This window comes from Pan troglodytes, chromosome 10 (assembly GCF_028858775.2).
Source record: "Pan troglodytes isolate AG18354 chromosome 10, NHGRI_mPanTro3-v2.0_pri, whole genome shotgun sequence".
Classification (NCBI taxonomy): domain Eukaryota; kingdom Metazoa; phylum Chordata; class Mammalia; order Primates; family Hominidae; genus Pan; species Pan troglodytes.
In genome coordinates this window covers 19,963,082-19,988,414 of record NC_072408.2, presented here as the reverse complement: position 1 = coordinate 19,988,414, position 25,333 = coordinate 19,963,082, and the positions used below count along the sequence as shown (strand labels likewise).

Below are 25,333 nucleotides of genomic sequence, written 5' to 3'. Positions count from 1 at the left end.
AGAAACCTTTGGATAGTCCCCACTCTTGACCCACCCAGAAATCGCGACACGGATGTTGGTTTTAAGTTGGCACTGGATTTAATAGCTTGGGTAAGAGAGTTTCTAAGATATCAGGAGTTACCAGCAGACTCCTCCCCCAAAAGAATGTGTGAGGACAAGAGCCAGCGTCACATCAGTGAGAGCTGGCCCAGTATAAATGACCACCATGCTTGATTGCTGCTACTACTCTTTTGGACCCAGAAGGACAACTCCCCATCACTTTGGGCTGAAGGACATGTCTCTAGGATAAAATGAACGAACAAGCAGCTCACAGGTTACCCAGCACCAAGCTTATTTGATACAGGAGCACGGGCTGTGGACCAAGCCTACTGGATGGATACGCAGTGAGGAGAGAGGGAAGCAGTGAGGGGGGCCAGTGGCTCACAAACAGCGTGTATTGGGATAGGCGGGGGAAATAGTATTCCTGACTTACAGACTGGGGTAGGGGGTGGGGAAAGGAGCAAACAAAGCAAGTGGCTTCATCAACATCCCAGAGGGAAAGGCAGGCTTTGGAAAAGAACCAAGTGTTTGGAAGTTGACGAGGAGGGCCCACAGCCAGGGACCACGCAGTAGAGACGACAGAGGAACGCGACCTTTTTTTCTAACTGCATCTGAACTTGCCTTTACTTCGGGGCTCCCAGTCCCCATCCTCTGGGTCAACCTAGCAGATCTTCTTGAAGGCTGACACCCTTCACACACCTGTAGGTAGTTCTCCTCCCCACCCTGACTCCTGACCCCTAGTTCCAGTGGGGCTGTCCTCCACTGTAGTCATACAAGGAGTCTGCCTCATCCGCCCCTGTGCCTCAGCCACAGCCCACTGTGAAGCACTCGGCTCTGAATTAAAACTCCTTCCCTCTCCGGAGTGGTCTTTTCTTCCTTCTGCCATCTACTGGTGAAAACAAGAATGTCTTATTTTCTTACCTGCCTGTTGCCAATTTGAAAATAGCTTGGAACCTGAAAGTTCATTTGCATAATACTTACTTGTTGTATGGAACATACTGAATGAGTAATATGGAATTACACATATATACATACACACACACATAACAAACAGTGTATTTAGTATAAAGGGCAGAGGCTTGGAATCCAATTTGGCTTCAAATTTTTACTTAGCCCTTTACCAGCTGTATGATCTGGGTACGCTGCCAGTCTTCATCTATGCTAAAAGCCACAATTAATGATCATTATAATGACTAACACTTACTGATTGTTATCATGAGCCACAGTATAGTTCATTTAACTTCACAATGCTATACTATAACTGTGTGTCTTCAGATAAGAAGGTTGAAACACAGGAAGGTTGAACAACTTGTCCAAAGTCTCACAGTTAGTCAGGGGCCGATTTGGCAAACTGGCTCCATAGCTCATATTGGGAACAATAATATCGACTGTTCGGGATTGTTGAAAGAACTAGAAACAATACAGGTCAAGCCGCCTGACACATCTTAGGTTTCAGAAAATGACAGATATTGAACATTTACTGCGTATGGGCCCTGTATGATATTAGTAATATCCACAAATTAGGCATGGTCCCTGCCTAGTAGGAAGCACAATCACTATACAATACTAAGGCTAAGTTCAGCAAAAATAGCATCTGACTCTTTTTTCAGTATTGGTTTCCTAGTATCTGGCACACTGGCTAGGATATGGTGGACACTGGAAGGGAAGGAGGAAAGAAACAGAATTTTAAAAACTAGGTTCAAGATTCTGTGAGGCAGGCCAGGTGTGGTGGCTCACACCTGTAATCCCAGAACTTTGGGAGGCCGAGGCAGATGGATCACCTGAGGTCAGGAGTTCGAGACCAGCCTGACGAATATGGCACCCTGCCTCTATTAAAAATACAAAAATTAGCCTGGCATGGTGGCACATGCCTGTAATTCCAGCTACTTGGGAGGCTGAGGTGGGAGAATCGTTTGAATCTGGGAGGTGGAGGTTGCAGTGAGCCGAGATTGCACCATTGCACTTCAGCCTGGTTGACAGAGACTCCATTTCAAAAAAAAAAAAAGATTCTGTGACAGAGATAGGCTTGACAGGCTTGACGGTCTTCTTTCCATATTAACAAATGAGAAAACTCGAGGTTCAGAGAGGTTTAGTAACTCCCACAAGGTCACACAGCAACAGTGAACAGTCCGATGACTTACACTTTCCCCACCTGTTCCTTTCCCAATTCCTCCTGCTCCTTCCGGCCTCTTTGACGGCACTGGCAGATAATTGAAGGGTGATAGTGACAGGAGACATCCTTTGTGTTTGGATGGTATCAGGGGATGGATGGCTACGAGCAAACAAAAGCTCCAAGACTCTGAGCAGACCTTGGGGCCCACCTCCTAGAGACTGCATGGTTCCAGAGGAGCCCATTTTCTTCCTGTCTCCTTTCCACTTGGCACCAATCAGCTCTTCACTTCAGGTGAGACTGTCCAGTGCTATTTCCCAGACTTCAAGTTTCTGCAGTTATTTTTAGCGGTAGTTTTAGTGCATACCTGGGATAGGTGAGGCATGAAAAGGAATGCGGGTGTGGGTAACCCTTCAATCTCTAGAGTTACGGTCTGAGTCTCTTGTCATTCCAGCTAAAGAGGGGTGACTCACACCCTGATTTCTTATCTGCCCAGAGGCTAGATTTCACCCTAAGAACCATGTGGATTAGAATGTCTTGTATATTCTCTTAGTTTTAAGGACACAGTTTCTTGATGTTGCTTTGTTACCCACTTTTGATAACTTGGATCCTTTCATTTTCTGTAACCAACACCACAGCCTGTGGTTCTTTCTGGTCCTACTTCCCAGGGTTTTGAGGGACCCGGGGTAGATAAAGTCTCCAATTTAGGTTTGTGGGTGCCTCTGCAGGCAGGAAGCTACTTGGAAAACACTCTCTCTGTAAGCAAGATGTCCTTAAAGAGCCAGCCAAGTTCTGGGATATTCATTGCATTTTTTGAGAGACTGAGAAAGAATAATCATGATCTAGTTGGGTCTAGGCCCCTCTTAGCAACTACAATCCCCTCAGAGTGCCCTTAGATGACTGCTTCATGGTTCCCTGGAATTCTGGGCCTGCTTTAAGCCTGAAATAGCCTATCCAACTGAAACCCTCTCACTAGGATCCTAGGACCCCTTCATAAGATAGAGAGGTGTTTTCCTCATTCTCACTCTCACTCAGCTCTGTACAGAGGAAGTAAAACTAGGCTAGCTAGTACCATGAAGCCATTGTTATTGCAACTGCATACAATGAATACTATATAAATCAGTTTTATAATTCAGATGAGAAATAAGAAGACATTTTCTCTGGGCTGATATCACATGACTATTCCAAGATACTCCCTTTATTAAGTCATAAAAGTTAGATGTATCTGTTCACAATTAGGGTGGGAGAAGATTGTTTTGAAGCTCACAGTTTCTTTTTTTTTTTTTTTGAGATGGAGTCTCGCTCTGTCGCCACGCTGCAGTGCAGTGGCGCGATCTCGGCTTACTGCAAGCTCTGCCTTCCGGGTTCACGCCATTCTCCTGCCTCAGCCTCCCCAGCAGCTGGGACTACAGGCGCCCGCCAACACGCCTGGCTAATTTTTCTGTATTTTTAGTAGAGACAGGGTTTCACCGTGTTAGCCAGGATGGTCTCAATCTCCTGACCTTGTGATCCACCCGCCTCGGCCTCCCAAAGTGCTGGGATTAGAGGCGTGAGCCACCGCGCCCGGCTGGTGAAGCTCACAGTTTCTTAAATCAGGAATGCAGAACTAAGGAGTTGTACCAAGAAGGGAACAGCAGAGGGGTCAGGGACCTCGTTCCCCACTCCTAATCTAGAGCTTTTGGTATCTTGACTGCAAAGGCAATTTACATGTCATTTAAGAGAATGACATTTTAACGTTCTTCTATACTCCTATTAATACCTATCCAAATACTTCTGAAGACCCATCTCCTGTCTTCTCCACACTTTGTAACTAGTTCTCCCCACCATTTTATTCCATAATTGCAACCTTAAACCCCGCAGAATGTAGCAGAGTCCACAAAGATGCCTGGTACTGGGCTGAATAGTATCCCACGAAAAGTCATGTCTACCCATGTATTAATCTGTTTTCATGCTGCTGATAAAGACATACCTGAGACTGGGTAATTTAAAAAGAAAAAGAGGTTTAATGGATTCACAGTTCCACGTGGCTGGGGAGGCCTCACAATCATGGTGTAAGGTGAAAGGCACGTCTTACACGGTGGCAGGGAAGAGAGAATGAGAGCCAAGCAAAAGGGGAAACCCCTTATAAAACCATCAGATCTTGTGAGACTAATTCACTACCATGAGAACAGTATGGGGGAAACCGCCTCCATGATTCAATTACCTCCCACTGGGTCCCTCCCACAACACGTGGGAATTCTCGGAGTACAATTCAAGATGAGATTGGGGTGGGGACACAGCCAAACCATATCAACCCAGAACCTCAGGTGACCTTATTTGGAAATAGGATCCTTGCAGATGTAATTAGTTAAGATGAGGCCAGGGTGGATTAGGGTGCACCCTAAATCCAACAACTAGTATCCTTCTAAGAAGGCCTTGTGAAGACACAAAGATATATGGGGCAGAAGGCCATGTGTGGATGGAGACAGGGATCGGAGTCATGTTGCTACAGCCAAGAAACACCAAGGACTGCAGGCAACCAAGGGGCAATGCTGGCTAAGAAGCCAGGAAGGACTCTTCTCTAAAGGTGTCAGAGAGAACATGGCCCTGCCCACACCTGAATTTTGAACATCTTAAAATCCAGGACCATGAGAGAATAAAGTTGTTATTGAAAGTCACCCAGTTCCTGGTACTTTGTTTCAGTAGCCCTAGGACATTAAAACATACTTCTAAGGGTATCAGCAGCACGACCTATCTCACCTTAGAGGACAGGAGAGCACAGGAATGACTGACTAATAGAGCAAACCTACATGTCTTATTTTTACTTACTGGTGGATCACGTTCATTTCTGCGCCTCCTGGCTTTTGCAATGGCATCTGTGCATTTTCTGCTGAGGACTCCATGCTCTGGACCTGTTAATATACCTGAAGACACACCCGTCCACATTTCTTTCACTAGTGTCCTTTCTTCCCATCCTAGCAAAGCATAATTATGCACATACATTAGAGATGGCAGTTAAGCTTTAGAGTAGTGCTTTTTAACCTTTTTAGTCTCCCCAAAAATATGCATATTCCTCAGTGGTCCACAAACCCCAGGCCAGAGACCGCTGCCTATTTGGAAAGTTCAGACATCCTTGAGGATGATTCCAATCTCTCCTTCTTACCCCCTACTGGTACACCAATTCCATTTCAGCTTGCTTCTGAAGTCCTCCACTGAGCTGAAACAGCATCCATGGGCTGACTCGAAGAGAGCTGCTATCCTAAGCCACCCTGGAGAGTCCCATCGGGAAAACACAATGTTAATGGAGAATTAGCCCCAAGTGGGAGGCACAACTCATAATAAATAGGAACAGGTACGGCCCCGCTCAACCATTTGCCTCCCGATTCTGTTACCCCTTTCTCCTTTCCTTTCCCTTGTATCTCCTACCTCCTCTAAATTATCCTTCACACAAAGGTACCATAATAAGCAGCAATGAAATTCAGAGCAAACAAAACAACAAGTAAGTTATGCGCTGTATTTCAATTCATTGCTAATGCCTTGACCACAGGCGCCCATTTTAAAATGCATCTGTGGTAGAAAACCCTCCGCCCTGATATTTGCAAAGATCTTCCTGCAATGAACAGTCCACCCCGGACCATCACAGAGAATTTTATTGCCTTGTACTCTTTTTTTTTCTTTTCGAGACGGAGTCTCTCTCTGTCGCCCAGGCTGGAGTGCAGTGGCGCGATCTCGGCTCACTGCAAGCTCCGCCTCCTGGGTTCACGCCATTCTCCTGCCTCAGCCTCCCAAGTAGCTAAGGCTACAGGCGCCCGCCACCATGCCCGGCTAATTTTTTGTATTTTTAGTAGAGACGGGGTTTCACCATGTTAGCCAGGATGGTCTAGATCTAACCTCGTGATCCGCCCCCCTCGGCCTCCCAAAGGGCTGGGATTACAGGCGTGAGCCACCGCACCCGGCCTGCCTCCTACTCTTTACTCCTCACCAGATACTCTTTGACTTAGATGGATAAGGAAAGTTTCTTTTCAGCCAAACTTCATTCCAATCTTAATCCATCAAAGTGATTATTTAGGCGCTCTTTACCTTGGTTCTGCCACTCCAGACACACTCTTCTAATAAAACTGTTATAGACAACAAAAAGTATTAGGCATCTTCTATGTGTAAACAACCTCAGAACATGAGACTGTTTGTGATTGGGAATTTCAAAGTTGTTTCTGAATTTCAGTAACCCTCCCCCAACATCCAGCCCCTAGAGTGCCAATGCCTACCTCCTCCCCTGGAGCTGAGGCCCCAGCTCTACATCTCCTGCATCGCCTAATAGATGAGGACAAAAAAGACGAGTGGCCAGTGGGCACCAATGACAAGTGGATGAAATTAGGTCTCAGAATTATACATTTCTGAGGCATATTGATTTTATTCTTGTCACCTGGGGAAAAGAATCTACATAAGAGGCAGAGTGGCTGGGTGCGGCAGCGTACACCTGTAATCCCAACACTTTGGGAGGCCGAGGTGGATGGATCTCTTGAGCTCAGGAGTTCAAGGCCAGTCTGAGTAACATGTCAAAACCCCATCTCTACAAAAATACAAAAATTAGCTGGGTGTGATGGTAAGTGCCTGTAATCCCAGCTACTCGGAAGCCTGAGGCAGGAGAATCGCTTGAACCAGGGAGTCGCAGGTTGCAGTGAGCCAAGACTGCGCCACTGCACTCCAGCCTGGCAACAGAGCAAGACTCCATCTCAAAAAAAAACAAAAAAACAAACAAAAAAAGAGGTCGGGTGCAGTGGCTCACACCTGTAATCCCAACACTTTGGGAGGCCGAGGCAGATGGATCTCTTGAGCTCAGGAGTTCAAGGCCAGTCTGGGTAACAAGCCAAGATCTCATCTCTACAAAAAATATAAAAATTAGCCAGGCGTGATGGCGTGTGCCTGTAGTCCCAGCTACTCAGGAGGCTGAGGTGGGAGATCACTTGAGCCTGGAAGGTCAAGGCTGCACTGAGCTGAGGTCATACCACCGCACTCCACCCTGGGTGACAGAGCAAGATTATCTCAAAAAAAAAAAAAAAAAAAAAAAAAAGAGTCTACGTGAGAAACCAGTCTTCCTAACCACCTGCTTAATTGAGGGAATGAAGGAAATAAATCTATTTAGGGATTTTAAAGACCTCTGCTGTCTTACTGATAGACTTTGCTCCATCTGCAAGAAAAACACAACCTCCTTTTTTAAGTAGAACTTCTCTTTTTTTTGAGACAGAGTCTCACTCTGTTGCCCAGGCTGGAGTGTGCGATGGCGCAATCTAGGTTCACTGCAAGCTCCGCCTCCTGGGTTCACACCATTCCCCTGCCTCAGCCTCCCGAGTAGCTGGGACTACAGGTGCCCGCCACCATGCCCGGCTAATGTTTTTTTGTGTGTGTGTGTATTTTTAGTAGAGATGGGGTTTCACAGTGTTAGCAAGGATGGTCTCAATCTCCTGACCTCATGATCCGCCCACCTTGGCCTCCCAAAGCACTGGGATTACAGGCGTGAGCCACCACGCCCGGCCGGGACTTCCCTTTCAAAGGCATCCATCATCTCGTTTCCTTGTTGATTTTTTTAAGTAATAAATATTTATCTTAATTAGGACAACCAATGAATTTGCCATGTAATCAACACTGTCAGGTTCTTACCTATTAACAAGATCTTACTTAAATCTATAAGGCCCTTTAACACCAAGGTCTTTAAGGAGTTTGAATCTTTTAAAAATAACATTTAAATTTATTGTTTCACATTAGTTTGAATAAAGCACAAGCCAAGATGGCTTAAATATCATTTGCAGATGTCCAAGCTTCTTTACAATTACAGGTCATGGGCATCATCAACCTAGTCCTTGACTTGCAGCTAAAAAAGGCAAAAGGTCTGTGTGAAGTGACAGAAGAGCACACCCTACTCATGTCATGAGCAAGGAATCAAAGTCGAAGAACAGTAACAGTCTTGACATCAGCACTGTAAGAATTATTCTGCAGTAAACTCCAACCCAGAATGGGGAAGAATACTGAATTAGCCGAGCACATTCTGGACACAATTCTGACCGATTTCAGTCTCATGATCTCTGTTGGAGCAGGTTTGATTCTCCAATTCTCTTTTACAGAACAGCAGAACTCGAGCCTTCACAAAAGTGATTAACGGCCTTTCCGCTTCTTCATTTTTCCTCCAGCCACCTTGTTCCTGACACCAATAGCACCCTCTGTGTCATCATTATCTCCAGCATCCTCTCGCGAGCGTTTCTTCTTTTCTCCATGCTCCCTTAACTCCTGCAAGAAAAAAAGAGAGGATGGGATTGAAAATGAATTACTGGCACTGAAGGTTACTCATTCTAGTCCCCTCTCCTTAAGATCAAGTATCAAGTAACTTGCTGATGCCTGACATTAGCAAAGGAACGAAACCCAACTCCAAATATACAAAGATGTTAACCTTATTAGTAATCAAAACGTGAACACTAAAATAAGGTTTTATTTTCACATGGCAGATTGGCAAAGACTTAAGAGAAGAGTAATCCCCAGTATTGGCCAAGGTGTAGAAAAATTCACATATACTCTCATTTATAGTGCAATCTGCTATAGCTTTTCTTGGGGCGGGGGACAATTTGGCATTCTGTATGAATTCAGATTTTAACTGTGTATATCCCTTGGCCCAACAAGTGTACTTCTAGGAATTTATTCTAAGGAAGTAAATATGCAAAGCTGTACAAAGTAGGGTGCTTAACACTGTACCAAAGTAGAAAGAAACTGGAAAAAAGCATAAGCATCCATGAATGTAAGTATTTCATACACACGATGGAATTCTTTGTAGCCACTCAGAAACGATCACATGAATCTGTATTTGTTGAAACAGAAAAATGTTAATCCTATATAATTAGATAAAGTCTAATTATGGCTAAAGAAAGAAAAATAGCCAAATGTTATCAATGGTTTTCTGTGGGGAATGGTTTTACCTTTTCACTTACTACTTTAATCCTTTCTGTATTTTTTGAATTTTTTTCCCAATGCACATGTAATACTTTTACAAACAAAAAAATCCCATGTGGACAGAATAAAAACCAAATGTGCACCTCAGCTACTCCAAAAACAAACTATGGACAAAGTTTCTCCATCCCTCAGACCAGAACTCCAGAAAGCAGGCAGCACTTCCAATGGTTTTCCTCTAGAATCTTCTCATCACCACTATTACTGTTACTACTACTTACAAGGTGAGCATCCCTTATCTGAAATGCTTGGGACCAGCAGTGTTTCGGACTTCAGATTTTTTCTAATTCTAGAATATTTGCAGATACATAATGAGCTATCTTGGGGATGGGGCTCAACTCTAAACACAAAATTCACTTGTTTCATATATACCTTATATATGAAGGTAATTTTACACAATATTTTTAATTGTCTGAAGGTAATTTTACACCATATTTTTAATATTTTTGTGCATTAAAAACATTTTGACTGTGTCTTGATAGCAACCTGTCACACGAGGTCAGGCATGGAATTTTCCACTTGCGGCAATCCTTTTGGCACTCAAAAAGTTTTGGATTGCTGGGCACAATGGCTCAAGCCTGTAATCCCAGCACTTTGGGAGGCCGAGGCGGGGGGATTACCTGAGGTCAGAAGTTCGAGACCAGCCTGACCAAAATGGAGAAACCCCATCTCTACTAAAAATACAAAAATTAGCTGGGCATGGTGGCACATGCCTGTAATCGGGAGGCTGAGGCAGGAGAATCGCTTGAACCCGGGAGGCAGAGGTTGTGGTGAGCCGAGATTGCACCATTCGCTCCAGCCTGGGCAACAAGAGCAAAACTCCATCTCAAAAAAAAAAAAAAAAAGAAAAGAAAAGTTTTGGATCTTGGTTTTGGATTTCAAATTTTTGGATTAGGTATGATCAACCCCTACTAGTAACTATGTAGTTTATATTGGCTTCTCTGGTGCTCATAAAACCCCATAAGGTATTCAGGCAAGTGTTATTCCCAATTTACAGGTGAGAAACTGATTCTGATTCTGAGAAATCAGGCAAATTTCCCAAGCTCACACAGTTCACAGCTGGATCTTCTGACCTCAAGTCTGATGAACTATCTCACCACGTGTGACACATGAACAGGTGCTGTGAATGTGTGAATGTCAGAATGAGGCCAAACCTTGATTCAACCATTTGGTTGTATGGTCTAATGCAAATTACCTACCATCTCTGCACCTTAGTTTGCTCGTCTTAAATTTGGAATAAAATAATACCCAGCTTCTACAGTCTAGTATGAGGGTTAATATAATAAAGTGGCACACAGTTAACATTGTTTGCACAGACACTGGTGAGAAAAGAAAGATGCATACCATTCGGGCAAACCTTTGGGCTTCAGCGACGCGTTCTGTCAGCATCATAACCTCATCATCCTGTGTTGGAAAACCTGGTAGTTTCTTCCCAATTAAGTGTTCTATGCGCTGGAAGAGTTCCACATCATACCTGAGGAAGGAAAACTGCACAGCTCTGGTTGCCTGGTAACGCAAATGCCTGTCCATTCCCAAACTATTATTATATGATACAATGCAATAGGAACTATAGGTTTAAACAATATTGAACATATTATTGCTTTTCTAAATATGGGTTAAGTGCAATCTCTGTGCATAGCCCATTAGAAAATCACTCAAGGGAGGCCAGGCATGGTGGCTTGCACCTGTAATCCCAAAGCTTTGGGAGGTCAAAGCAGGAGAATCACTTGAGACCAGGAGTTCCAGACCAGCCTGGACAACATAGTGAGATGCCATCTCTATAAAAAATTAAAAATTAGCCAACCGTGGTGGCATGTGCCTGTAATCCCAGCCATTCAGGAGACTGAGGTATGAGGACTACTTGAGCCCAGGAGTTTGAAGCTGCAGTGAGCTATGATCAAGTCACTGCACTCCAGCCTGGTCAACTGAGTGAAACCTTGCTGCTTAAAAAAAGAAAAAGAAACAAAAATCGGCCAGGCAGGTGGCTCGCGCCTGTAATCCCAGCACTATGAGAGGCTAAGGCAGGTGGATCGCTTGAGCTCAGGAGTTCAAGACCAGCCTGGCCAACATGACAAAACCCTGTCTCTACTAAAAATATTTTTTAAAAAGCCAGGTGTGCTGGCATGCACCTGTGGTCCCAGCTACTTGGGAAGCTATGGTGAGGTAGGAGGATTGCTTGAGCCCAGGGGGTGGAAGGTGCACTTAGCCAAGACTGCACCACTGCACTCCAGCCTAGGCGACAGAGCGAGACAAATAAAAAAAAAAAAAAAGGAAAGGAGGGAGGGAGAAAATCCCTCAAGGTATTTATTCACAGAACAGCCTTGGGTACATAAAAATTTGTTTCTTTAAAAAAAACAATTGGAAATAGTTATTCTAATACTTTCTGAGTTGACACAAAGGCAATTGCTCTCCAGCTCTAGGTACCATTCTACATGCCAAATACTATACTAGATCTTTTACATATATAATCTCCAATTTTCACCAAAACCCTGCTAGATAGGTATTATTATTCCCATCTTTCAACCCCTTCATCCTGGTTTTCAGTATGAAAGTGATTAGTGTAGTAAATGGTAGTGTCAGGTTCTCAGCCAGTGGCTCGAAAGTTCTGCTCTTTTCTCTACATTGCTCGGCCCTAAAGCTGATTTACTTACTGTGTGACAAAAGTAATAGCCTTTCCGGAGCGCCCAGCTCTAGCTGTTCGACCTACTCGATGGATGTAATCCTAAAACAAAAAGGGTAAATAAATTCAAGTTATATGGATTATAAGTTTAAAAAAAACTACATATGCAAAGTCCTGCTGCAAAACCTTTGAAAGAAAATAGATTCATTTCGTAACATGGAGAAAATAAATGGCCTGGGCAATTTGTTGAGACAAATCTACTTTATCTTTTTTATTCTCCTTGCAGCACAAAATTGATCCACTGCTTTCCCTTCTTTCACAGACAGATAAATCTACAAAGCATATCTACATGGTCGCAGGCTGCATGGTATTTTAAAAAACAGCACTGGATCTCGAGGCAGAGCTGGGTTACAGCTCTGGTCCTTCCCATCTGCCAGTTACACAATTACCTGCAAATCACATAACCTCTCTGAACTTTGGTTTCTATCTAGTGAACAGGAATAGAAATACATGCCCAAATTACAGAGTTGTTATGAAAATCAAATGAGACAGCATCTTGTCTACAGCAGTTAAATACAAAGACAAGAGACACACCAGTTCTCATCCAGGGGTGATTCTGCCATCCTCAAGGGACACTGGTAATGTCTGGAAATATTTCTGATTATCACAGGTGGAAGACTGTGTGATGCTGTTATCTACTGGGTAAAGGCCAGGAATGCTACTAGGAATCCTTCAACTCAAAGAACAACCCCCACAACAAGGAATTCGAAAGCTTAAAATGTTAATAGTGCCAAGGCTGAGAAACCTTGAGATACACTAAGCACTACAAGCTGTAGGCCGGGCGCGGTGGCTCACGCCTGTAATCCCAGCACTTTGGGAGGCCGAGGTGGGCAGATCACGAGGTCAGGAGATCAAGACCGTCCTGACTAACACGGTGAAACCCCGTCTCTACTAAAAATACTAGCCGGGCGTGGTGGTGGGCGCCTGTAGTCCCAGCTACTCGGGAGGCTGAGGCAGGAGAACGGCGTGAGCCCAGGAGGCAGAGCATGCAGTGAGCCAAGATTGCGCCACTGCACTCCAGACTGGGTGCAGACTCCACCTCAGAAAACTCAGAGCGAGACTCCGCCTCAAAAAAACTACAAGCTGTCATTCTCAAGAAATGACAGTGACAAGATCAGTATGTGGTGCACCAGCCCCTTCTATGAGCATCTAATAACTCTCCTTGGCTACCTCTTTCATATGTACTAATGTTACATACACAGGCCTGTGCAAGATGATGTGAATGAACTAACCAAGGGCTTTCTTGTTTTTTGATACTTAATTAACCAGGAACAAAAAAACTGCTGTAACTAAGGAAAGACAGAAGACAGTCCATTAAGAAATACACTTTAGGACTAGAAAGGTAAGTTAGCAATAGGACTCACCTTGGAATGGGTAGGAATGTCAAAGTTGACAACCACATCTACATGAGGTATGTCCAAACCTCGGCTGGCAACGTCAGTTGCTAGAAGAATGGAACGGGCCTTGGCCTTAAACTTATTAAGGGATCCTAGGCGCTTACTCTGAGGTAATGAAAAAGAAATGTTGGAAAACTTAACCTATGTTTTGGAATACAAAACACAAAATAGACAAACACGAGAACAAACAGACATAAATTTTTTAAAGGTTTTTCCCCCTAAGTTTTGAATGGGGCTTCACAGGTCAAAACAGAAATACGGAAGCAACAAAAAATTAAAAATATATATATAATACAAAATAAGGGTAGTTTGACACGATAGAAAGGTAACTGGGAAATAATTTATTAATGTTTTTAGAGGCCAGAGTCATTATTACCACTAGGGCTGAATAAATCAACTCAACAGCTTGCAAACCAGACAGGTACATATGAAATATTCTAATGGGAGCCTCTCGCTACCCTGAAAGGAGAAAGTAAGTATCTAGAGCAACACTTCAAAGCCCATAAAATTACAACAATTATGGAAACAGGCATCGGTGCCCTATGGCCTTATTGTACAAACCTACTGTTAGGAGGTTTACCTCGCTCACGCCACCAGTGCGTGGCTGATGATGATGATGAATCCTTACCTGACTCATTTGTCCATGGAGGGGGATGGCAGTGAAGCCAAGATTTCGCAGTAGCAAAGCTGTTCTCTGGGTATTATTACAGGTGCTGCAGAATATCATAAAGGAGTTTCCAGCCAATTCATTTAGAATATAAACCAGGTAGGTATCCTAAGTTACAAACCCAAAACAATATATGTCATTGAACCTGGGAGACAGGATTGGAGCCCTGGCATATACATAAGGTAAAGACTAAGCCTATAGTCGCTTTTCAATTATCCAGACCTCCAGCTGCCAGCTTTGCATTCCTTAACCAGCATTATCATCTCTGTGAACCACATATTCCCCACTTAGCCTAAAGGCAGGCAGGAGATCTGTACTCAGCAAACAGGAGAAGTCCTTATATCAAAGCACAAAACCAGGGGCTTCATCCTAAATAAAAGCCACATAATAAGCAGACAAAGGAAAAATTACCTCAAGGATGGGGATGGGAAGGAATTATATGAGTACATCATGACCTCAGTATTGTGGTTTAATGTGTTGTGAATTCCTGGCATGTCTGGCTTATCGGTGATAATATAAGCACGATATGCACTCTAAAGCAAAGAGACAGGATGCCAATCTGCATTACAGCTCTTACCTAATCAAGAGTTGACACATTTTCAGATGCTTTGGTGAAAAGAAGAGGGAGAGGCAGGAATGATCAAAGTAAACATTTTACCTTGAATTTAGAGGGAATAAAAATATAATATTGCTGTAATTTTTCAACTGTCTGGTATTTAGAGGAAACGGCACATTTCACAGGATTCTTCAGAGCTGCTCGCTGAAGTTTTTGAACCTGAAGGAAGAAGATCCAGAATAGCACACTGATGCCTAAACACTCTTTATTTATGACATGGTTTGGCTCTGTGTCCTCACCCAAATCTCATGTTGAATTGTAATCCCCACATGTCACGGGAGGGACCTGGTGGGAGGTGATTGGATCATGGAGGTGGTTTTCCCCATTGCAGTTCTCATGATAGTGAGTTCTCACAATTTCTGACGGTTTTAAAGTGTGGCACTGCCCCAACCTCCTGCCGCCATGTAAGACGTGCCTTGCTTCCCCTTCGCCTTCTGCCATAATTGTAAGTTTCCTGAGGTCTTCCCAGCCATGTGGAACTGTGAGTCAATTAAACCTCTTTTCTGTATAAATTACCTAGTCTCAGATAGTTCTTTATAGCAGTGTGAAAATGGACTAAAGCAATTTATTTTTACTTATTGTTATTACTATTTACTTTATGTATCAATTCTCATAAAGAAGAAACAAAAGTCCAAGCAAATTTCACCTTCTTGGTCATGGTGGCAGAGAAGAGGAATGTTTTCCGATCTCGAGGAATCACTTTGAGGATCTTGTCAACCTAAAGCACAAAGAGGAAAAGATGCCAATATGATATTCAGACTGGAAGAGCTGCAAATCCTCTAGGTAGTGAAGGAGGTAGACACTAACAAACTAAATATATCACTGTGAAGATTTGGGACTCGAAAATTCAATTCGATTCAGCTAAAGTTTACTGAATATTTACTATCTGATACCCTACCAAATACTATTTAAAAAAATACCTCTCTGAGAAAAGAACAGTTTAAATTAGTAGACCAGAGCTGATTTAAGAGAAAAGTCAAGAAAAAGTATTAATCAACTAAGTAAGCTGGGATTAGTGGGTCATCAAAGAAAATAAAGATATTTCAGGGTGTATGTCAAGGTCTAAATTAAATGAAAGGGAAAAGAAAATCCGGTTTTGATATTTCCCATTTCTGAAGTCAGAGTCAGACTATATTCTAAAGATAAAAGGGTGCTGAGAAACTGCAATTTGAAGAATATCAAGAATGAAACTGATACTAATGCAATGTTCTACATAAAACAAGTGGGCAATGAATCAAATTTTGAAACAGGAACCTTGAGATGCTCTAAGAAGAGGAAAGAAATTGAGAGCTCACCTCTGTCTCAAAATCCATATTCAGTATTCGGTCGGCTTCATCCATGACCAAGTATTTGAGAGCTCTCAAGTTGAAACCTTTCGTATTTTCCAAGTGGTCAATCAGTCGACCAGGAGTTGCTACCAAGAAAGGTTGAGGAGAAACAGTGACGTTTCAGAACAGGACGAAAAAAAAAAAAAAACAAATAAACAATTAAAGTTATCTGTCCCACCCCATAGCTCTCCACCAAATTTAACTTAAGAAATTAAAAAATTTAACAGGGTTACAAAATCTGTTTCTCAAAGTCTTTTTATCCAACACTGGTAGATTTTCTCCAATTCATCACTGCCAGTGTCTTTTACCTTTGTCAGTTACTCACCTATTATTATATGTGGTTTTTTTGCAAGGGCCAAAGATTGAGACATTGAATCAATTCCACCTACAATCACAGCTACAGAGAAAAAAAGAACATAGAGACGAGATCCTTAATTTTTTCCACAGTCCACTGAACATCTTTTAAAGCCAATGCCAGATTTCTACTTAGATTTGTTCTTCCCTTACAATTAATACTCTTCCCAAAGCTCAAATACAACATTAGCTCTTTAGGTCAATAAATTATGCTAGAAATACTTTCCTCCATTCTCCTTCCTCCACACTCATTCTTCACTTGTGATGGCAACCTAGGATCCCTTCCCTCTCAGACACTTACCACTCTGCACTCCAATAGAGGACCCCAGGGCTTCAAACTGCTCTGAGATCTGAAAGGCCAGCTCCCGAGTCGGGGTAAGAACTAGGGCAAACAAACGCTGTGGGGTCTCCAGCAGTGCGTTTAGAATGGGCAAAGCAAAGGCGCCTGTCTTTCCAGAGCCAGTTTCTGCAAGCCCAATGATATCACGACCTAAAAGAAAAAGAAATTCAACAGCCAAGTAATCTCTTTGCGCTATTTCTGTGTTTTCTACAATGACAATGCTGGGCACAAAGTAGACGCTTAATAAATATCTGATGAACTGGGGAGAGAGGAAAGTTGAATAAACAGAAAAGACATGGCCTGTCTCTTAGATAAGCTCAAAACCCAGTGGTGAGACAGACAAATATACAAATGCATTATAATGTGATAAGAGTTTTAATATAAGCCCCGGCAAAATACAGCGAGAACACAAGGAAAAGTAACTACTGCCCAGAAGAGTCAGAAAAGGCTAACAGAGGTGATAAGTGAGTTAAACCTGGAAGTAAGCAAAGAAGGGAAGAAAGGATATTCCTGTAAGAGGAAAGAGAATTAAGGCTTTAGAGAACATAGCATGCTGGCTGGGCATGGTAGCTCACGCCTGTAACCCCAGCAGTTTGGGAGGCCGAGCCAGGCAGATCACCTGAGGTTGGGAGTTCGAGACCAGTCTGACCAACAAGGAAAAACCCTGTCTCTACTAAAAATACAAAATTAGGCGGGCATGGTGGTGCCCAGCTACTCGGAAGGCTGAGGCAGGAGAATTGCTTGAACCCGGGAGGCGGAGGTTGCGGCGGCGGTAAGCGGGGATCGTGCCACTGCACTCCAGCCTGGGCAACAGGAGCAAAACTCCATCTCAAAAAATAAAAAGAACATAGCATGCATAGTTAGGCTGAGAAGTACAATGTGGCTAGAACACAGAAGTGTTAAGGGAGAAAGAGGGAAGAATGAGGCTAGAGTTTTGATGTTTTCCTATAAGAAAGAATTGAAGGATTTTAAACAGGGAATATCATGATCAATATTACTGTTTAGGAAGATAAACTCTAGACCTGATGGCATAAGGAGGAGCCAAGGAACTTAACAGTGCATGCCAGTTACTGCTCCTTCTGAGGCAAGAATGCTCTAAGTAATTCTTTAAGAACAGGTCACCACTGTTTGCTATCACCACTCAAGCCACAACTCATAAGACTTGGAAATTAACTCCTGAGTCGAGATCACTATCTCCGAGCTGGCTGTAGCCCGTGAGGTAGCTATGCACTACCACAGTGGCCAGTGAGAATGCTCCCTATTAAATCATGACCCCTACAGTTGCTGCCCCTGTTCTGACTGTGTAACTGCTGAGAAGTTTTCTTTACCTAGAAGATAATCCTACAATAAACAAATCTCTTTTCCCTGACATAACCTGAACATGACTTACAATCGGAAATGACTTAAATGACCAGAACAGGGGAAACAAAGGCTTAACTGGGACATTGGATGTAATTCAGGGGAGATATGATGGTGGCCTGAACTGAGGCCAGGAATGAGCACAGGAATGAGATTCAGAAACTAACAAAAGGAAATGTGGGTGACTCACACATTTTTAGTACGGGACACTCAAAAGCCAAAAACTGCAATATAGGCAACAGAAAAATTAGTCCTGGTGAGGAAAATAAGGACTTTGGTTTCCACACAGGGAACTTGGAACTTAAGATTCCTGTAGTAAACTCAAAGAGATATGTCTAAAAACCAGTTGGACATACTTGTTTAGAGATATGTCAAAAACCAGTTGGGCATAATTGTTTGGAGATATGTCTAAAAACCAGTTGGACATACTTGTTTGGAGCTCAGGAAAAAAGTGGGGGTTAGAACAGATATGGGAGCCATGAGTATCCTACCACTGGTACTTCCTCAGGGGCAGATGCTTCAGAATAATCGATGAGACTTACATATATATATATGCCCGGTCCCATGCCTGGAAATTCTGATTCAGTAGGTCTTGGCTGGGACCTAGAAATCTCTATTTAAAAAAAAAAAAAAAAGCTCCATAGATGATTCTGATGAATACAGACTCACTGATGCAGACAGGGTTTAAGCTTGAGGACTGAATGAGAAATGTTATGTAGTATTTCAGAGTAAGAAAAAAGGGTAAAGACAGAATCAATATTGTAAGGCAAAGGGAAAAGAACCAGAAGAAGAGACTGAGAAAGAACAGCTAGAAAGACAGAAGAAAATGCTGCCTTGAAATTAAGGAGGAAGGCAGCTTCAAGAAAGAAGAGTGATCAGGGCGTTCAATGTCACTGATCAAGTAGAACAGACCTGTAAGATCCACCTCTTAAACATTAATCAGTTAAACCAGGATCTGCCATGCCAGATCAGACAACAGTGTGATATGGTTTGGCTGTGTCCCCATCCAATCTCATCTTGAGTCGTACTCCCATAATTTCCACATGTTGTGGGAAGGACCCAGTGGGAGATAATTTGAATCATGGAGGTGGTTTCCCCAATACTGTTCTCATGGTAGTGAATAAATCTCATGAGATCTGATGGTTTTATCGGGGGTTTCTGCTTTTGCATGTCTCTCATTTTCTCTTGCCGCCACCATGTAATAAGTGCCTTTCAACTCCTGCCATGATTCTGGGGCCTCCACAGCCACACACAGAACTGTAAGTCCAATTAAACCTCTTTTTCTTCCCAGTCTTGGGTGTGTCTGTATCAGCAGTGTGAAAAAGGACTAATACACAGTGTATCCTAGTGAATTCTATTCTTTAGCCTTCTTTTCATTAACATCAGTGTTTTCCATTCAAAAGCATATGCACAGATGTGAAATACAAGTCAAACCAGACAATGGACTGATTTTTTTTTTTTTTTTTTTTAGACAGAGTCTTGCTCTGTCGCCCAGGCTGGGGTGCAGTGGCGCGATCTCGGCTCACTGCAAGCTCCGCCTCCCGGGTTCACGCCATTCCCCTGCCTCAGCCTCCCAAGTAGCTGGGACTACAGGCGCCCGTCACCACGCCCTGCTAATTTTTTGTATTTTTAGTAGAGACGGGGTTTCACCGTGTTAGCTGGGATGGTCTCGATCTCCTGACCTCGTGATCCACCCACCTCGGCCTCCCAAAATGCTAGGATTACAGCCAATGGACTGATTTTTTAAAAGATTACAGACAAATGACAATCCAGGGATAAAATGTCTCACTCATCTACTTATTTTAATGTTCCCAGTGGCAGGGTAGGTAACAATGAATTGCAACAGCATCTACCTATCTGAGAAATAAAGGTCAATGCAAGCAAATGATTCCCAAAGCTTTTTATTCCTCAACTCCTTGGGGATACTGCCGTCCCAGCCTGTGTAACACAATACACCTTCGGGAACAGCAGGCGGGGGAACTAGGATTTGTCCTTTTTTTGTCAAGGGAAATCTTAACATTTCAGAAGAAAGGAGTACATAAGAAAGATTTAGGGAAGTAAAGGAGCTGAAGTCGCTTAGTTCATGAAGCAATAAGCACTGCTCACTGCCCACAGCTGAGGCCTGCACTGCTTTCAGTTTTTTAGTAAGTCCCTCACAGCAACCCTCAGTTTGTGAAACTGATATATTTTTCTATGTCATCTCCTTTCTTCATCTCTGAAGAAACCGCTAAGCCTTTTCAGTGTTTATACCTGTAGAGAATATACCAGAATGCATAAACTCCATAAGAGCAGAATAGATTTTGTCATATAGACCTGCCACATTGCTGGCACTGAACATAAGCGCTTGCTATATGGCAACCACTAATAAATTGTTTGAAATTCCTTGAGGACAACTCTAAGTGATCTCTGAAACAGATATAAATAGATGGTGTCTCAATGTGTTACCCAGGCAGGTCTCAAACTCCTGGTCTCAAGCAATCCTCCCACCTCAGCCTCCCAAAGTCCTGGGATTACAAGCATGAACCACCATGCCCATCAAACAACTTTTGATCTCTTGATAGTAACAAACTTTGATGCAGGTCCATTAACAGAGGTTTTTTGAGCTATAAGATTCTATGTTCAAACTCAGGCTCTAGCAATAATTAGTTAGGTGACTCTAGCCAAAGGACTTAACTCCCTGAGTCTCAATTTCCTCACTAATAAAATAAGTATCCCTAACTACCATTCAGCATTGTTATAAGGTTTAAGAACAGCGGACAATCCGGGCTCAGTAACTTTGCAGAAACTGAAAACGTCAGTAGTCCCAAATTCAAATTTAGAAGTTATTTTAACCGAATAACAACAGCAACAAAAACAGATTATTTGAATCATTTCTATAGATTCAAATGAAGCATTTATAAACTATTCATTAGAATGAGACAAACCCAAGAATAAGGATAAAGACATTTCCATGGTGATCATTTCTGTCAGTTCCTAGTAATCTTCCACTGACCCCTCCCTATTCTTTTCTGCATCAAATTTAAACTTATGGCCGAAAACATCAGAATAATTTTAGGATTACTGCCAGCTATTTTGACTCCTTCTCACCTATGCTGTAGGGCAAGCTGGAAAAGTTAAAATGCATGAACGCTTCTTGCTATTTGAAAGTAACACTGGGCCGCTGATAGTTCTTTCCCACCACTGGCCTTTATACGGTCCTTATCCTCCAAACTTCTCTGCACAAGTTTGAAGTGTTTACTAATCCCACCTTGAAACAGTTTCCCTTCCCTAATTTGTGTGAAACTATACTCTCATGATTTTCAACCCTCTATTGAATCTTCCAATTTTCCTCTGTCATCTTTGCCAATCTAATCCATTTCCAATCTCAGCTATAACCGCTCTTTGGATACAGTGTCTATATCCAGCTCTGGCCTCTCAATCAAGTTCCAATCCCAGGATTCCAACTGGGTATTTTTTTCCTTTTTTATTGTCCCCCAGTTTTGTTAATTGACAAAAAATTATACTTATGGTATACAATGCAAAGTTTAGATACATGTATACTTTGTGAAGTGATTAAATCAAGCTCATTAACATATCTGTCACCTCACATACTTGTCATTTTTGTGGGGAGAACATTTAAGATCCACTCTCCTAGCAATTTTCAAATACACAAAACATTATTCACTGTAGTCACCATGCTATTCAATAGATCTTCAGAACTTATCCATCCTGGCTAACTGAAACTGTACCCTGAGCAACATTTCCCCATTCCCCTCCCACAAGGTCAACTCTATCTCATTGATATCCAAAATCAATTACTTCCAACTGAACTCATCTTTCCTGCATTTTTCCCCCATTCCTTTTTTGTATCAGTGGTACACCAATAATATGCCCTAAACATACAGCCTAGAAACTTAGATTTTCCCCACCCCTTCCTTGCCTTCCACTTGCTTAACTGGTTGTAAAATCATAATGATTCTTTTTCCAACATTTTCTTTTTCATTCTACCACCACCCTACCCATTATTGATTGCAAAAATCATTACAAAGACCTACTAATTGGTTTCCCAGACTCACTCTCTTGTTTCTAATGATCTTTCACAGCTATGAGATTAATCTTCCAAGAGTACAACTCTAAATCCTTCATCTCCAAAAATGCCCCACTGCCTATGAAACGAAGACCAAATTCCTTGACCCAGCACTCAAATCCTTCATAATCCGGCCCCAATCACCTTACTAAACTTTTTCACCACTCTGCTAAGTACTTGCAAATCTCCATATATGCCCATGTTTTCCAGTTGGCTTTTTTTCATGCTGTTCCCTATGCCTAGAAAGTCCTCCCCTCCCATCATATCTGAATGTCTAAATCCTTCTAAAGTCAGTGTTCAAGGTTCAGCTCACATGTCTTCCCAACCTCCCCAGCCAAAAATAAAATGAAATAAATCTTCTCTAATCCATCCTAATTAGAAGTAATCTCTTCTCCCTCAGTGCACTCTGAATGTAACTTTCTTAGGTCCCTGTTTAACTTGTAATAAGCTTATAATTATCTCTTTAATAGATTATAGACTCTTGGAGAGGACAGACTGTTAACCTGAGTGCCTTACATTTACAACAAATAGCAACTATTTATAGAAAGAGCAAATGGAATTTTGTAGAGTAAGTCTAACCCCTTTTCCACATGACAGCTCTTCAAATCATTAAATCTTTCAATTATTATCAATAATAATCACTACATTAATTACTAATGAGTAACAATTATAGCTTACATTAATCACTAATAATATAGTAATACAGTAATAGCTACATTAATACTAACAATAATTAGCCACATTACCCCTCTTATAACAATTGCTATGATTACATTCACTCTCTCTGAGGATCTTAATAGATTTCAGTTAACTAAGACCTCTGGGCCTCTTTTATCACCCACCCTAATCCTGTAAAGTTGGTACTTTAGGAATCTAAGAGCAGGACTTTACTTCTACTCCTATTAAAGTTCATCCTGTTACAGCCAGATGTGGTGGCTCACACCTGTAATCTCAGCACTTTGGGAGGCCAAGGCAGGTAGATCACTTGAGGTCAGGAGTTCGAGACCAGCCTGGCCAACATGCTGAAACCCCGTCTCTACTAAAAATACAAAATTAGCCGGACATGGTGGTGCGCCTGTAATCCATTACTTGGGAGGCTGAGGCGGGAGAGTTGCTTGAACCTGGGAGGCAGAGGTTGCAGTGAGCCAAGACCGCACCACTGCACTCCAGCCTGGGCGACACAGCGAAACTCTATCTCAAAAAAAACTCCATCTTAAAAAAAAGATCTCAAAAAGAAAAAAGTTCATCCCATTAGTTTCAGTTCCAGTAGCCATCAATCTGCTTTAACCACTCTTTTACAAATCTGATAAACATGGCTCACAGCAAGAATTCTCAACTCCTCAAGACACACATATGTGTTCCAGGCATCCTTCCCTAAGTGTGCGCCCATTGACGCATAAAGTCTACCAAGATTGTCGTTAATATACTTTAACTTTAACCTAGGGCTTCCTTAAAGTCAGCACCTGTGGCAGAGAACAAACCCTTTCAGCTATTAAGACAGAAAGTAAGCTCAGTAAAATTGGAGAATGACATTTTCAAATACCATTACCCAAACTTTGTACCTTTAGTGACCATATCCTTATTTCACTTGAAGTATGCAAGCAATAGCTTTCAAAAGGGGTAAGTACCTAATTGAGATAACTTTATATTAAATCTGTACGAAGTCATACAACCTACCTTGTAAGGCCAAAGGAATAGCTTCAATCTGGATCTTGGTGGGTTTTGTCCATCCCAACTGGTCACAAGCTTCACACAACACATCTGTCACACCCTTGGAATTCAGAAAAATATACCTTAGCTAAGAACAGCACACCCCTACCTCCCTCCTACTTAACTGACTGTCAGACCCATCATGTACAACCATTGTACTTGATTTAAAAGGTATTTACTGTGCATCTCAGAGCCTACTCTTTAACTATACCATGAGACAGTAGCTCAAGACTTAACGAACACTTTCTGCTCACCAAGGCCAAGGCCAAGTGCTTTACATGTATCATCTCATTTAATCGTCACAACAATTCTGCGAGGTAAGTACTTATTACTATCCCCAATTTACAGATGTGGAAAGAGAAACACAGAGAGGTAACAACTTGTCCTCAGTAAGAGACAGGGTCAAAATTCAAATCTGGTTGGTTCATCTGACTCCAAAGCTCCAGTTATAAAGAGACCAATTCCATTCCCCATATGTACAACCTCCTGGATGCACATACAAACGTTGCCACACTAAAGTGGCGAATAGGGCAAATAGGGGGTCTCAGGGCCCAGCAGCCCTGCCACCACCCAAACTCAGAGCACGTCCGAAACCCAGCCCTCTGAAATTCTGGGGAAAACCCAAGCTAGGCCCCAAGATGCTTTTGTACACTATCAGAGCGGGACCTAAGGTAACTGGGGTCTCCCTGAGCCTAGCACCAGAGTACATAAAAGAAGCCAGCGTCATCCATTCTCACCAGGTCTTTAAATGTTTTAGTTTCCTCCTTTTCCACAATCGGCTGGGACGTTTCGGTCGGAGAATCGTGTTCCTCGGGTGCCGCCATCTTGTATGAGGTCTCCGGAAGTGGGTCTGCGGCGCGCGGGATGCTGGGAAATGTAGTTTTAGTTCTTCCCGGACGACGTGCTCTGGGCGCCCCCTGCGGGCTTGCCGGGGATTGCACCCATCCGCTAGGCAGGTGGGGCCCAGTGAATATGGGCGCGTAGGCTTGCGGAATAGATCCGAGTGCAAAAGGCGCTGATCACCAGGGACTCCAGTTGACCTTTAGGTCCCTTTTAAAGAGCCTTCCCTACGTGTGTCGCCAGTTATGTTCCCCGCTTTTCTAACCATAGAGTTTGGAACGGATTGATATTACAATACTATTTTTTTATTATGTCATTACTTTATTCAATAATGTTGAGAGCCTACCATTTGCTAAGGCTATGCTAGATGCCTGGTGATTAGGACAGCGACCCCTGCCCTCGTGGAGAAAAAGAAGACAGATCATAAATAAGCTATCACAGATCATTTCAAATTGTGAAAAGTAGCTGGGTGTGCTCACGCCTGTAACCCCAGCTCTGTGGGAGGCCGAGGCGGGTGGATCACTTGAGCCCAGGAGTTCGAGACCAGCCTGGGCAACATAGCGAAACCCCGTGTCTACAAAAAATACAAAAATCAGTCAGGCATGCATGGTGGCATGAGCCTGTAATCCCAGCTACTCAGGGGGCTGAGGTTGAGGGATCAATTGACCCTGGAGGTTGAGGCTGCAGTGAGTGGAGATGGTGCTACTGTACTCCAGCCTGCGCAACAGAGTGAAACCCTGTTCACGTAAAAATTACAGAGTAACCTGGGGAGGGTGGGTTGTGGGGTAACTGTGAGATTGGGAAGGCCTCTCTGAGACAGTGATATTTGAGTTAAGACCTCGCTGTTGAGCAGGA

At 42.8% G+C, this 25,333-nt stretch overlaps 1 protein-coding gene and 1 long non-coding RNA gene across 2 annotated transcripts; both read right to left on the bottom strand.

Annotated features, from left to right (window-relative positions):
* Positions 1 to 1,125: 1,125 nt before the first annotated feature.
* Positions 1,126 to 5,397, bottom strand: LOC134807465 (uncharacterized). The gene is made up of 3 exons (XR_010147983.1): positions 5,292 to 5,397; positions 4,958 to 5,103; positions 1,126 to 2,516 (listed from the first exon to the last, which is right to left on the bottom strand). It is a non-coding gene; the product is annotated as an uncharacterized LOC134807465 (long non-coding RNA).
* A 2,454-nt stretch (positions 5,398 to 7,851) lies between these two features.
* DDX47 (DEAD-box helicase 47) lies at positions 7,852 to 24,469 on the bottom strand. The gene is given in 12 exon segments (NM_001246548.1): positions 7,852 to 8,410; positions 10,466 to 10,595; positions 11,773 to 11,843; positions 13,166 to 13,303; positions 13,827 to 13,973; positions 14,524 to 14,640; positions 15,128 to 15,199; positions 15,777 to 15,895; positions 16,135 to 16,206; positions 16,465 to 16,653; positions 23,606 to 23,699; positions 24,376 to 24,469. Coding segments are annotated over 12 exon segments (1,368 nt in total). The 5' UTR covers positions 24,463 to 24,469; the 3' UTR covers positions 7,852 to 8,278.
* Between the last annotated feature and the right edge of the window lie 864 nt (positions 24,470 to 25,333).